Raw genomic sequence first — 13,839 nt, 5'->3', positions numbered from 1 at the left:
CGTCGCAATTTTGATATCAGGCACAAAGAGAAAGGATGAAGGAAACGAGGGGAAGAAAAGGAGGGAAGACCATATTCTCTTTTTGATTTTTTTAGATCTTTGACTAGCTAATACAATTAATCTGTCTTGGGTGTATGGCCGGCAAAAATAAAACGAAGCTGTAGAAAATTAAAAAAGATAAAAAAAAAAGCTTCGGTCTCGGAGAGAGAAGACCCCCCCGATCAACTTCCGATCAACTTTCCCCCAATACCCTAGCGCCCAAACGCCATTGTATAAGAAGTCGAATTTTTATATTGTTTTCTCTTTCCGAATAACAGCAGCAGATGTTCCGTCATGTGTAGAGTTTGGTGCTTGGCGGCAGCTTGTCCGTGTCAAAATGTTGGATGCTTGTGTATCCATGTAACAAAAAGAAAAGTTCCTTTCCTGTCACGTTCTTCTAAAAAGTAGTCCGTTGCTTTGCGTGCGTCTCCATCAACGTACAACTCAAATTGGCTCCCTCAAATTTCATCTTCCTCCAAACCCAGGGGGCGGGTACCCTCTACCTTGGCCAGGAGGGGGCTGGAAACCAGGTGGAGGTTGGAATCCGCCGGCTGCTCGTAGATATCCAGTTAGCAAATGAATAACTATAATAGCCAAGATATACAATTAAAAACAAAAGAAGGGAGAGAAAATCACTTACGAGGTCCACCTGGTACACCAGGTCCACCAAATCCAGGAGGCGGTCCGAAGCCAGCTACAGGCGATAGCCACACGTTAGTTTATGAATTCCTCAAGTCAAAAAAGGTTGCAACAGTGCCAATGGAGAAATTAACTCACGAGGGCCTCCAGGTGGTCCTCCTCGTCCTGGGAACCCGGGCGGAGGAGCCCCAGGGAACCCGGCAGGGGGGAACGCTCCAAATCCTCCGGGTGGTGGTGGTCCACCAACACCAGCCGCTGGTCCACCCAGGCCAACCGGCAAACCCCTTCCAGCCGGTCTGCTAATACCAGGTCCTGCAGCCAAGGTCGCAGCAGCAGCTCCTGATACACCCGGCACAGTTGTGCCTAACCGGGCTGCGGGGTCAGCGGGCGGGGGTCCATCAACAGAGCACGAGACGACGTGTGTTCCGCGCACGATTGTTAGCCCGAGGGTTCGTTTCTCTTCTGCTTCGACAAGGGTTGGTGTGCTGGACCCGGGGGCTTGGGTGGATTTGGTTGGTTTTCTCTTGACACGGCGGAATTCTTCTGTATCTGCTAGGACGAGATTCATGTGCTGGCATCGTGAATTGGATATCAGCGATCGGCACTTGTCATTCATATATATGTGGATGAGGCAGAAAGAAGAAACTTACCTTATCGAAGGCCAGCATTTGGCCTGTCATTTGACGTCCATCGGTAAGCGTTACCCTCATCCGGTAGTTGATCTGGGTTGCCAAGTTAGCGCAATCATAGCTGCAAGTTACGGATGTAGACGCGGCTAGGTCAACGTACGAGGTTTTGCTAGAATGACGTTAGCAACTGATTTCCCATCAATCAATGAATCCCGCTCCATTCACGCGATCTGCTGGACGTTAACATACCATCTTGCCTTGTTTATTTGCGGACATTCTGCTTCACGGCGCGCACGAGTGCGACTTTCTCCAACCTAGCTCAGGACAGAATAAAACACAGCGAATATCAAAATGATTCAACCCCAGCTATCTTTCCGCAAGCTCTCTGCAATAAGAACAACTGATGGACTCTAGAGAAACAAGTCGGCAAGGGAGCTTGACTTTGGCGCATTTATAATATCATACACGCCCGCCTCTGGTGCTGGGATGGATGCAGTCTGGAAGGTTTAGCTCGCTAGTCAGTGCCAAGACGCCAAGACACTAAGGGTTTTTGCGTTCTCAACCCACACAATTTACAACATCGACATTGCCCTTTTCCAACCTCAGGATATTCATTTCAACGACAAACAACCGACTGTCCAGCCGCACACGAGTCGCCATGGTGTGTATTACTGAATTTCTATCATGCTCATTCCATGCCGGATTTGGGCGACAATGAATTTATCCGTTTCTCTTGCTAATTCGATGCGATGACAGCCAGAGGGAAAAGACACCAGCAATCCCATGCGGGAACTCCGCATCCAAAAACTCGTCCTCAACATCTCCGTTGGCGAATCCGGTGACAGACTCACCCGTGCTGCTAAGGTGTTGGAACAGCTGAGCGGTCAAACTCCTGTCTACAGTAAGCACATACAACGAAAACCCATCGAACATTCGGGAGACCCCACCATTATAGCCAGCGGATGGCAGCGATAAGAGAGGGGAAACCGGGAAAATAGCAACTCTGATCTGACGGGAAAATTTTTATAGGCAAGGCCAGATACACCGTTCGTACCTTTGGTATCCGTCGTAACGAGAAGATCTCCGTGCACGTTACCGTCCGTGGACCCAAGGCTGAGGAGATCCTCGAGCGTGGCCTCAAGGTCAAGGAATACGAACTGAGAAAGAAGAACTTCTCCGAGACTGGCAACTTCGGCTTCGGTATCAGCGAACACATCGATCTGGGCATCAAGTATGACCCCGGTATTGGTATCTACGGAATGGACTTCTACTGCTGCATGTGAGTTTTTCCGCTTGTTTTTTTTTTTTTTTTTTTTTTTTTTTTTTTTTTTGCCTTGATTGCCTTGAATGCAGATTTCTCCCGCATTGAGATTGAGGTGAAGGACTTTTGGTTTTTTCATATCTCCATCAGTCTCTCAATGTGTTTGCTTTCGTTACATGATTTGTGGAAGAAATGATGATAGGCCAATCGCATTATTGACCTCTATTTAATAGGACCCGACCTGGTGAACGCGTCGCTAAGCGCAGACGATGCAAGTCCCGGATCGGCGCCCCCCACAGGATCAACCAGACCGAGACGATGAAATGGTTCAAGACTCGCTTCGAGGGAATTATTCGGTAAATGCGTGTTGAGCTGATTTGCGTCACTGTTTTTCAATGGGGAAAAGAGTAAAAAACGGGAGCTGGGGGGGTTTAATTTTTCATCCTTTTTCTCTTTCTTTTTTCATTAATCCAGCGTCAGGTTTGGGCATGTTCTCGTCTTCCTTTTTTTTCCCCTCTTTTTCTTTGTTTTTTCCCGTTTAATGATGTAACTGGAAACGAAAAGAGGAAACCGAAAGAGAAAGCCGAGAGGGAATCTGGTACGCAACAACCCCCGAATTCTTCGGTGTCCAACACGAGCCTTTCCTGAACGCGGTTGTACCATTCTGGAGGTTTGGGCTCGGGTTACTAGATTCCCCATCTTCGCTATCCTCATTTCGGTTCTCTCCCCCTCCCCCTCTTTTCCGCTATACACAAATCAATGACACGAATGTTTTATTCCTGACACGAAAAAAAAAAAAGAAGGGAAAGTTGAAAGATCGCTATTTTCTTTTGCTTGTTTTCCAAAGATTCCACAATGGAGGCTTCACAAATGGTGTCGTTCCGCTTAACCATTGCTTTGAAACGAAAGAGAGAAAAAACCAACAAAAAGTTCCACTGATATCCATCGGTGCGGGCGGGAGGCGATTCTTTTCCTTTTCTTTTTTTTTACTTTCTGAGGTGCGTCGAGTCGACCCTCAGGCGGCCTGAGATTTGAAAACATTGGACACTGGACTCTATCCTCTTGTTCCTTGGCCCCCTGGCCGATGGCTTGGAAGAAGCTAAGGCATATATATGGAAGGAAGACGAGGATAGAGTCCGGTGCTTCCATGTTTATCATTTCCCTTACCTTACCGACACCACCGACCATCACTCTCATCTCGCTCCTTCGCTCCTTTCTACATGGGTGGAGCTCTGTTTATCTAGGCTGGGAATAAACCCATGCCCGGATAGATATACTCTGTGCCATGGAAGGAGAGCCGGGACGAGATGAGGGCATGTGAGGAGGGCCGAGGCGAGGTGAGCTCTGAGGGGTGGGTTGGGACACGCAGACACTTGAACACTTAGCACTTGATACGATGGCTATCAGGGCTAGGGTGAGAGTGAGGGAGAAAGAGAGAGAGTGTGTGTATGTCTCATCGAACTGCGACACGACGCATCCCGTGCCTTTTCATCTATTGGATGCCGGAGAGGCATATTTGTGCTTGAAGAGGAGGAGGTTTGCGTATGTCATATCATCTCGCGATCAAGTACACACTCAGGTGGGTTGTCCAGCCATGGGCCTCGTAGACAGTCCGTCCCACAAGCAAGGGGGGCGTTGAAGTAGCATTGAGCATCGCTATGCAGGTAGGTTCAACAATCATCGATCTTCCCGTAACTAGTTTGTCGGTGCGGCTTTCAAAAAAAAAAAAGTCCGCGGTTATATGGTCAGGAGATAGCGTTTCGTTAACTACGCATCCGAGCATATACCTTTTCGCGAGTGGCATGGAAGGAGATATCCATCTGATCCCACATGGAGAGTAGTCTACTCTAGTCAGATCCCCAACGCACAGGTTTGGAAAAAGACTGACAGCGAAAGTCCCACTCTTGTTTCTTCTAGGCGAAACTTCAGCAAATTCCTCTTTCTTCCTCCTTTGCTCAGCACATCTCCAGTTCTTCAACATCATAGGTGCCCAAAACAAATCAAATGGTCAACATTCCCCTCTACATACGTCTCTTAATCCCCAAGGAGCCCTTCGAAAACATCACCCACACTTGAGGAGATCTCTTTTGAGAAATATCCAAAAAAAAGTCTCGTTCAAAAGGGTTCATATTGAATTAAATACATACAGACATACAGACATTGCCAGTCCGCAAACCACCAAAGAAGAAACAGGGAAAATAATTGCGTATTCCCTCCTGTATCATAATATATCCACAGATCAGTCTGGCACACCTCATCGACCTAACTGCATCGCCTGGCAACCTGGTTTCAGCCAACATTCATTGCTCCCTACATGCTAATCTCTCTCCTTTTTCTACTTCATACAATCTTCAAAAGGTTCGGATTTTAAAACCCCGTTGCGGATAAATGAACATTTCCGCGCAGCAACGTGTCTGACAGTAGGAGTTTGTCGGAAGTTGTAGAAATTTTCCAAAGAGATCATCAAAAAGGAGGAAAGGAAAGAAATGAAAATAAGAAAACTCGGCCACAATTCATTCACTCATATACGCCCCCAAACAACTTTTTTTTTTTTTTTTCATATTTTCTGCTGTCTTCACTGGCTGTTACTTGCCTTACTCTCCTTCACTACTGTTCTCATGGCTGCATTTGCTGTTTCACTTCTCTTCCCCGGAAACATGCACGATGCATAATCACGAATCAAAAACCTATCGCTTTTGATTTGAGATACCTCTCACATAGCTATACGGGAAAGAAAAAAAAGGCCAACATCAGCAAACTGCAACTCTCCAGTCCCAGCAAAAGCATGAACATAGCAATGGGAAAGGGGTCCAAAACTCACTTATCCCACCAACTCGCAAAGAACCTCTTCCTGTCCGGCCCTGCACCGACATTCTGTTCATGCCACTGCTCCCTGCGCAATGCAAAGCTGGTATCCGCCGTATTCCGCTTCTGCGACGCGAGGTTGGAGAAGAGGTTCGTCCCGCTGATGGAGTTACTTCTTCGGAACGAGCTAGGGCGTTGGGGGTTTTCGGCTTCGGCTTCCGCGCTGGAGCCGGAGCCGGAGCCGGAGCCCAGTCCCGCGGTGGCAGGGGTGCTGTGAACGGGCGGCTGATGGGCCATATAGGGCGGGCGCTGGGGTGGGAATGTCTGCTGTGAGAGTGGGCTAGTGCTGAAGGAGGGGAAGGTGAAGTGGTGCGAGATTCCGGAGGGCTGGGAAGCGGAGGCTGTGGGGCTTGGGGGTGGAGAGAGGGTTCCTCCCGATGTGCTCTCGCGGGAGGAAGAAATGGAGGAGGTTGTGGAGGCCTGCGTATATTAAGGTTAGTGGGATGATGATGGCTCTTTTATTTTCTACTTTTCTTTTGTAATCGGGTGTGGTGAATGTTGCTGGAGAAGGCAGTAATTTCTTCAAGACGTACCCGGCGCAGATTTTCACTAGGGGACGAGACGATATTTGGTCTTGTAGGTGTATAATAATATGGAGGCCCACCACGAACCCAAACGGGAGGATGATCTGGACGGTCGCTGGGGCGGTCGCTGGAGTGGCTACTCATTTCGTTCTCAGTGTCTCTCTTGTTCGTTTCAATTTTCTGCGATGACCCTTCTGTTAACACAGTGTTGCAGAGTACAATAGTTGCTCTGCAGTAGACGGGTTTGGGATGGGAAGATTGGAGCTCTGATAGCTCTAAAGTGTAAGTATGAAAATGAAGGGGGAGAATAAGTCTACGTACAGGTCAATGATATCCTCCAAACGGCACTTATACGGTGGTAATATGCCTGGGAACAGGAGCCTGGATGGAAAAAGATGTTCGACCAGCAGCGGGTGCAGCGGCTCTTATCTGCCGGGGGGGAGGCGAAGAGGGGAAGCTTGTAGGTACATGTACATACATTACACACATATACCACACACACATACCGCCACAGTGCTTGTCCTGGCTGCTCTGGAAGTTGGCTTAAGGTAGAGCCAAGTACCGGTACAGGGCTGTTAACAGGGCCAAGTACAGCCAATGGATGTTTGACTGGGATAGAACCTTGGAGGATAACATACCAGTTAGCTTACCCCGGATTTCAGCAGGCTATTCGAGCTAGATGCTAGATCTTACCCCCACCACCACACTATACTATACTCATGACGGTAAGCAGGTAGTAAGACGCCTCTTTGCTCCAGAAATCACGTACTCTTCCTACATAACTAATAGATCTTCTTGATATTGGGTTATAAATAGATAGTTAGATCTCCCGGCAGCCAAAAACGATGTTCTGGGCCAAGTATCCCCAGGTAGCGGTACCTCCACCTCTGGCTTGACGTCATTTTTGTCTTTCGCCAAGCATCCGCCAACGACGAAGGTTTAACCGTTAGCCGCATCCATGGGACTCCGTCTCAACAACGGCGGCGTATCGATTATAGAATTTCCATTTATGTACTCTGTAGATGCCAAAAATTCAAAAAGAGACATCATTTTGCCGTTCTTGCAAAGTATAACCACCGCCATGTGTTCCCCAACGGATTCCCTCGGCTATTTCTACCTCTCTCTCGCCTCCACCTCGCTCCCCTCCGACTCTCCTTCTACAACGTCTCGTCCAGTTCCAAAGCTCCAAAAGCGATAGCTACCTGCCAGCTGTTCTCTGCTGCAGACGCTTCGACTTGATCGTTACTATCCTTTTGGGACTGCCTGATACTCGTTCAAGCTCGTTATCGCCGTTTTGTGCGCTCCGGAAGAAAACTTCAACCTTCACCTGCTTCCTGTAGCGCCCGTTCGGACCTCTGTGAAGCTCCAAGAAGAGAGAGATATCTTGTCTACGGCTCGCCTTTCAAAGAGACTCATTCGCATGTGCGTCTATACGAGAGCCCGTTAGGCTATTCTATTAAGCTCGCCAGGTTTTACATCCTGAAAAGCTCCTCTGAAAGCCCACCGACAGTTGCCACCGTTATCGCAGACGGACTTGTCAAATAAGTCCCCTAGTGGCACCTCACTCTATCGGCATTTTACATTACAGTATAACTGCACTACCCTTTACTCGCAATGTATATGAATCCCCTTAGCAAAATTCTTCTAAATCTTTACGTTCTATACATCCCGTCCATCGTGCTAACCTCTCCGTACAGGATGGATTTCCTGTCCCTCTCCAAAAGAATCCGTGAGATTCTAGAGAATCTGGAGAACGAGGTCACCAATCCTCGCTCTGCGGAATCAGCACCATCTGCCCCGGAAGTCGAACTCTGCGAACTCTTGGGTGTCCCCCTGCGGTCTAAGGACTGCGCCTGCTATGCCAAAGCCGCCTCCACTGGCCGCCAGTGCAGAGGCGAAATCAGCCGACAGCAGCGACACATGGCAAACCTACTTCTCCGAAGCGCCAGTCGAGCCTTCCAGAAAGAAGGTACCGACCTCAAACGACTCATGGAGCTCTATGAGCGAATCCCAAGCTACCTGCTCTGCCAGCACCACCAACAGAAACTGAGCAGCCGCTTGGCCGTGGACTGGATGCTGAAGACGATGCACTATCAATTCGTGGAACCTGGCATGTGCCAGCCGTGCACGAAGACCAGCCTCGAGCCCATCATGGAGATGTTAAATTCCATTGGCAAGCGCTTGATGGCCGATGGGCACCTTTCCGCCGAGGCCTGCAAAGCTGGACATATAAGTTTCGGCGAACCTGATCCTGAACCTGAGCCTGAGCTTGAGCCTGATCCTGATCCCGATCCTGAGCCTGAGTCTGAATCTGAACCTGAGCCTGAGCCTGAGCTTGAGCCTGAACCTGAACCTAGGGCAGAGCCTGAGCCTGAGCCCAAGCCTAAGCCTAAGAAGCATAAGCCCAGATCTGATATACCGGCCTTCTATCTCTGCCGCTACCTAAATAATCTGCTCTTGCCACATTTCAACACACTAGGAAGATTTAGCGATAGGCGGGCCCGCATGCCAATCGTGGGCGACTGTCAAATCTGCATGCAGCGTCTCCGCAACAAGAGTTTAAAGAAGTACTGGCAATACCACAACCCTGTTCGATCGCGGGATCAGCAGGTAAAGGACCCCGACTATCTTACCCACTGCGCACAACGCTGTGGGCAAAATTTTCATGCAGAATGCATGGACGAGTGGATCATCTCCTGCGTCAAATCCCGGCTACCTATTACGTGTCCGAACTGGTATGTGGTTTAAATCCCCACTCTTCTTCTTCTTTCCCTCATTTTTCCTTCATCAGATTTTGAGGACCAGACAGTGTTGCTAACCACAATGTCTCAAATGATGAATAGTCGTTGCCAGGGGCCCCTAGTCATGCCAAGAAAGAAGTGATCTCGGTTCACACCTTTTACACTTTTTTCTTTTTCTTTTTTTTAATGTCTTGTCTATTCGATTCCACTGCGAAATACCCCCATTATAACTACTGTTCTTTTTTTGCTCTGCCTCTGTAATTCTCAGGTGTTTGAACTTTCAACGTTCTCCTCCCTTACTACCTCGTGTCTGCATGTGAAGTTGAAAACTGAATCGTGTCTCTTTTTTCCCCATCTCTGCGATGTTTATTTCAGATGTTGAGCAGCATTTTCTTCACGTACGTATGTATGTATGCATGTATGTTTGTATGCTTGTACGTACGTTTGTATACATGCATGTCTGCTCTCAAATTTGGAAATAAGCACTGATGTTTTCACTTTGTTAAACAAATGAAATTGTTTTGGGGCTTTCATTCTCGCAAATAAAGACTACTAGTTATCATCAGAATGCATACACCTGTTTTGTTCATTACTCATTAGCGTCATCGAACACTATAAAAAGCTTCCTTTCTCATTTTACATTCCATCCACATTCAGTCGATTGGTTCGTAGTTAACCACGTAGTAGGCTAGGCTGTGTATCTGCCCATTTATTGAGGTTCCTTATCACACTAGAGCAGGAAAGGTAAAAGAAAGAGCAGCAAGCGCGGGTACACATACTGTCTTTCTCTTTATTGCCTAGGCCCACCTATACGAGAAGAAAGGAAAAAATTTTGTAGACTCCGCACCTTGGCCGCAGGTGCAGATTTACTATATCACCGCCCCTCAGCAACTCACTAACTTAAATAACTTACATCATGGCTCAGTCGGTCTGTGCGGGAAAGCTGCTTGCTTAACCTCTTCCTCTTCTCACTCAACCTGCTAACCTGGCACATTCCACGAAAGTACTTTGATGACTATCTGTGCCGGAGTTGTATCCGTGGTAAGGTAATACACATAGGGACCTGTTCTTTTAACTCCGAGAAAAAGAAAAAGAAAAGAGACATTCGGGATCCTGACCCACTTCACAACCAGCTACAATGAGCCGCATCAGCAGCTGAAGAACTTTATTTGCTCATCTGTAGCGGCTGCGGGATGACGCGGCTACGTCAGACACTGCCGCCGATGCGGATAGGGTTACGGATGCAGATGCAGATGCAGATGCAGATGGCGAACGAGACTTCAAGCTTGCCGCGTTGCCTCAAACACCGCTTCAACGATATCGACCAGCTGAAGAATGAATGGCCTGAGGACCATTTGTGAGATTACACAGGCGCCTCTGCAAGATGCCAGCATTGGAGCTACGGCGCGCGCGTAGCAGCAAAGAATTTGAGCTGGCCTCCGTCGCGACATACAGGTATATCATGGTATGTATGTACATTACATGGGTGGAATGTATTTGCCGGAGACTGCTGGTTGGAAATTAAGCTGGTAGACTCTTATCAGACAGACACACTGATCTGCAAACTGCTCTCTACGGCCCCGCTGAAAAGAAAAAAAAAACACACCATTCTAGATGTAATGAGGGTACAATTGCATGTTGGTGATTTTATCTGTCTGTATCCTTACACCGCTAAATCCTCGATTGGCAAGGGGCAATTTGTTGTTAACATGGATGATAACTATATATGTCATTCATTAATTCGCTTCTTCAACAAATGATCGTACTCGAACTTTATCACTACCTCACATTAAATACACATGAATATCCACATACATCCCTATCAATCATACAGAGAGAGTCGTTTGAAATCCCTCAAAGAAAACATTTCATTCACAGAGATGCAAGGGCAGCGTATATCGCCTTGAGATAGGCCTCGCTACGTCCTGAGCCCATGACACCGGGCCCCATTTTATTCATCATGTACGTGATCGTCATCCGACGCTGGACGTCCATGATGGCAATCGACCCACCCCAGCCCCCCCAAAAGCAGACCTTTGCCGCATCCTCGGGCATAGACACTCCCGTCCCCTCCAGTGGTAGCGCGAACCCGATCCCCCAGCGGATCGGGATGCCGAGTACAAGGTCAGTGCCGTTGGCCTGCTCCTGGAAGATCAAATCGATCGTTTTTCGCGACAGGAGTCGCACACCGTTAATCTCGCCACCCCCGAGAGATATGGCAGAGAGCATGCGAGCGACTCCCTTCGCGTTCGAGTGGCCGTTGAGGCCGCCGAGTTCCGTCCTCCTCCACTCCGGGGTGTTTGCTGCCTCGGCTTTGGATATTGGGCCGATGAATGACTTGACGGCCGGGCTGTCGGCAGGAAGCGCGGAGAAGTCCATGTTGAGAGGAGGCGGGGGCACGACGTCAGCGATGCGTCCCCAGTCGCTTTCCTTGGCGCCGATTTGGAAATCGGCGCCCAGCGGGCCTGCGATTTCTTCAGCGACGAACTGCTTGAGCGATTTCCCCGTTACCCGGCGCACCAGTTCGCCCACCAGATGGCCCTGGTTCTGCACGTGGTAGCCGGATGCCGTCCCTGGCTCCCACCAGGGCTTCTGGGTCGCCAATTTCTCCGTCGCGCTCTTCACGTCGTACATGTCTGATAGCTCGAATGGTACTTCCCAGCCGGACACGCCGGAGGTGTGCGCGAGCAGGTGACGGACTTCGATGTCCTGTTTCCCATTGGCGGCGAACTCGGGCCAGTAGGTGGCTACTTTGGCAAAGAGGTCGAGCTGGCCGCGGTCGACGAGGACCAGGGCGGCAAGATTTGTGATGGTCTTGGTTGTCGACCAGACGTTTGTGATGGTGTCGCTGGTCCAGGGCGTCGTGCGGGCTTCGTCGCGGTGACCACCCCAGATATCTACGACATCGCGCCCGTCGATGTTGACTGCGATGGATGCACCGAGTTCTTCGTTTGAGTCGATGAATTTCTGCAGAAGCTCCTTGACGGGGGCGAAGGCGGGGTCGTAATCGCCTTGGACTGTGGCGGACATTGTTTCGGCTTTAAAGAGCTAGTAATTAGAGTACGGAGTAATTAGACAAGAGGGCGGATTTGCTCGAATTCAGAGGTTCAATCAAATCAAACTTGCAGAAGATTTGTGGTTGCGAAATGTTGGTTGGATGGAGTGAGAGAAGGAGACAAGCGGCGGCTTCTAATGGAAATTGTATCTTGTGTTTTTTGTTCTTTCTTTTTGTTATATTGTTATTGAATATTGAAATCAGGAGCATCGTCGTTCAGTATTTATAGTCTTTATATTCAACCCCTCCTTTCCCCCTCCTCTCAGAAGTGACTTTGTAAGCCAAACCGGATAATTCCCCCTAACTACTAAGCCTACGTAGTTAATAAGTGAAGTGATACAAATTGATCAAGAAGCGTAACTAGTTGAAGCACGTTAGTTAACTCCGCCGTTAACACACGACTTCGACAAGATGACCCCCCTCGATATTCTTTTTCCCCCAAAGCCCCAAGCCAAGACAGAAGGGCACTTGCGCACCATTCCACAACAAGCTGTTCCCGCCGCTGTACATTGTACATTGTACATTGTACATTACATACATATCTTGAAAAGGGGTCTTGATTTAGCAATGAATGCTAAAGCAAGGGCTCAACTTATTAGCGCAAAGAAATACAAACCGCGCTGGTGGGTTCCTGGCGTTGCCGAGGCGAGTTCAGCGGCGAAATCAAAAAGTATAACTCATTTGAACTTATTTTAAGCTCAAGGGATAAAGTTCACTACTCTACTGAGACGCGGCCAGGTTGCATCGATCTTTTACGCCCGTAGAAATATTCTTATTATTATTATTATTAGTTACTGGGAAGCAAGTTTTGATTTTTTGCCGAGTTACAGAGCGAGAAAAGGATTGATTGATAAGCAAGATTCATGTTAAGTGATTATTACTGCGTTAGTTTCTCCAACGACTCCCCCGAGTCCCCCCCACACCACACAGTGTATCGTATCTATCTCAACCATCTGACAAATTACATTTCCGATTCAGCGTTACTGCGTAGTTACATAACTAGCTGGGATAACTAATTAATTAGCTAGGAAGCTATGACGTGTTGTGTTGCTGCGTATATAACTAGTTAGGCATGCATTCTCTCGTGGTAAAAAATACCTGGCGTTAAGTTATTTATTTTTACGCCCGTACCGTACTGACAAATGCTATTCAAACTTCTCTATGATACGAGCAGACGAATTCGAATGCAGACAAAGAGTGCGCCTGTTTGAGTAACTACTACATCATCATCATCATCATCTTCTTCTTCTTCTTGAACTGCATCATCATCATCATCATCATCATCCTGAACTGGTCCATGACGGCGATGTTGGCCACACTCAACATCAACACGGCTCAGCCTTCACAGCCACAGAGTTTTCAATCTCTTCACCATTCAGCCTGCTTCAGTCCGGTCTCACTGAATCTCTCACTCACTCACTCACTCTCTCAAAAACACAGGCAAATTATCAAGTGGAGCAAGACTGTTTACAAGCAGATTTTTGCTGTGGAAGTGTAACTATACCTGATTCCTATTAGTTACAATGAATCTTATGCTGTGGGAGTCAATCAGGTTTGAATCAAGATACAAGCTGAGAGAGCTGAAAGAGCTGGCACAATGAAGAGAACTTGAAATAGTTACACAGGAGAAAAGTAGTACAGAGCTGGCTGAGAGAATCAACGAACTTTCAGGGTTGATTTGGTAAATACTCCTTCAACCCTTTTACTCAGTTGAATAACTAACTATATTTTATATTTATGTAGATGAGATCGATCTTGATCACCCTACTATAATTTATTATTTTCAACACTGAATGAGAAATATCTCAGAAGAGAAATCTATTTTATTCATTAACAGCACTCATCAAATCAAATCTCACAATCTAAAGCTTATCAGACTCTGTCATGATGATGGTTATACATAACTTGTAAGCAAGCTGCCAGGTCCGGGTTCTTACCACCTAAGGTTAAAAAGACCATAAGAACGACTCGCTCCAGCCAGCCGCGCTCAGCACTCATTCTTATGATAATGGTGGCTCGCCTGTGCCTGCCCGCGGCTCCGAGATGATATTGAAGTTGAATTGCGGATAATCAGTTCAGCACATAA

At 47.8% G+C, this 13,839-nt stretch overlaps 5 protein-coding genes across 5 annotated transcripts; 2 read left to right on the top strand and 3 right to left on the bottom strand.

Moving 5' to 3' along the window:
- Window positions 1-60: 60 nt before the first annotated feature.
- BDBG_01849 (small nuclear ribonucleoprotein B and B') lies at window positions 61-1,791 on the bottom strand. Its single transcript, XM_002627132.2, has 6 exons — window positions 1,557-1,791; window positions 1,468-1,476; window positions 1,329-1,400; window positions 817-1,249; window positions 680-733; window positions 61-590 (listed from the first exon to the last, which is right to left on the bottom strand). The coding sequence occupies exons 1-6, from the start codon at window positions 1,581-1,583 to the stop codon at window positions 505-507; spliced, it is 681 nt and encodes a 226-aa protein (XP_002627178.1). The 5' UTR covers window positions 1,584-1,791; the 3' UTR covers window positions 61-504.
- Window positions 1,723-6,278, top strand: BDBG_01848 (60S ribosomal protein L11). The gene is made up of 4 exons (XM_002627131.2): window positions 1,723-1,968; window positions 2,064-2,208; window positions 2,337-2,586; window positions 2,802-6,278. The coding sequence occupies exons 1-4, from the start codon at window positions 1,966-1,968 to the stop codon at window positions 2,926-2,928; spliced, it is 525 nt and encodes a 174-aa protein (XP_002627177.1). The 5' UTR covers window positions 1,723-1,965; the 3' UTR covers window positions 2,929-6,278.
- BDBG_01846 (uncharacterized protein) lies at window positions 5,386-6,101 on the bottom strand (the record flags this gene model as incomplete). The annotated part of the gene is made up of 2 exons (XM_031720515.1): window positions 5,386-5,853; window positions 5,967-6,101. 2 exons carry the CDS (start codon window positions 6,099-6,101, stop codon window positions 5,386-5,388), a joined length of 603 nt encoding a protein of 200 aa, XP_031576726.1.
- Window positions 6,279-6,663: 385 nt separating the features above from the next.
- BDBG_01844 (uncharacterized protein) lies at window positions 6,664-9,632 on the top strand. Its single transcript, XM_002627127.2, has 4 exons — window positions 6,664-6,682; window positions 6,774-7,573; window positions 7,655-8,692; window positions 8,801-9,632. Coding segments are annotated over exons 2-4 (1,080 nt in total). The 5' UTR covers window positions 6,664-6,682; window positions 6,774-7,571; the 3' UTR covers window positions 8,841-9,632.
- Window positions 9,633-10,002: 370 nt separating this feature from the next.
- On the bottom strand, window positions 10,003-12,345 carry BDBG_01843 (beta-lactamase). Its single transcript, XM_002627126.2, has one exon. It carries the CDS (start codon window positions 11,726-11,728, stop codon window positions 10,571-10,573), a length of 1,158 nt encoding a protein of 385 aa, XP_002627172.1. The 5' UTR covers window positions 11,729-12,345; the 3' UTR covers window positions 10,003-10,570.
- Between the last annotated feature and the right edge of the window lie 1,494 nt (window positions 12,346-13,839).

Source organism: Blastomyces gilchristii, assembly GCF_000003855.2.
Source record: "Blastomyces gilchristii SLH14081 genomic scaffold supercont1.3, whole genome shotgun sequence".
Classification (NCBI taxonomy): domain Eukaryota; kingdom Fungi; phylum Ascomycota; class Eurotiomycetes; order Onygenales; family Ajellomycetaceae; genus Blastomyces; species Blastomyces gilchristii.
The sequence above is the reverse complement of the archived record's forward strand: the minus strand, read 5'-3'. Positions and strand labels throughout refer to the sequence as shown.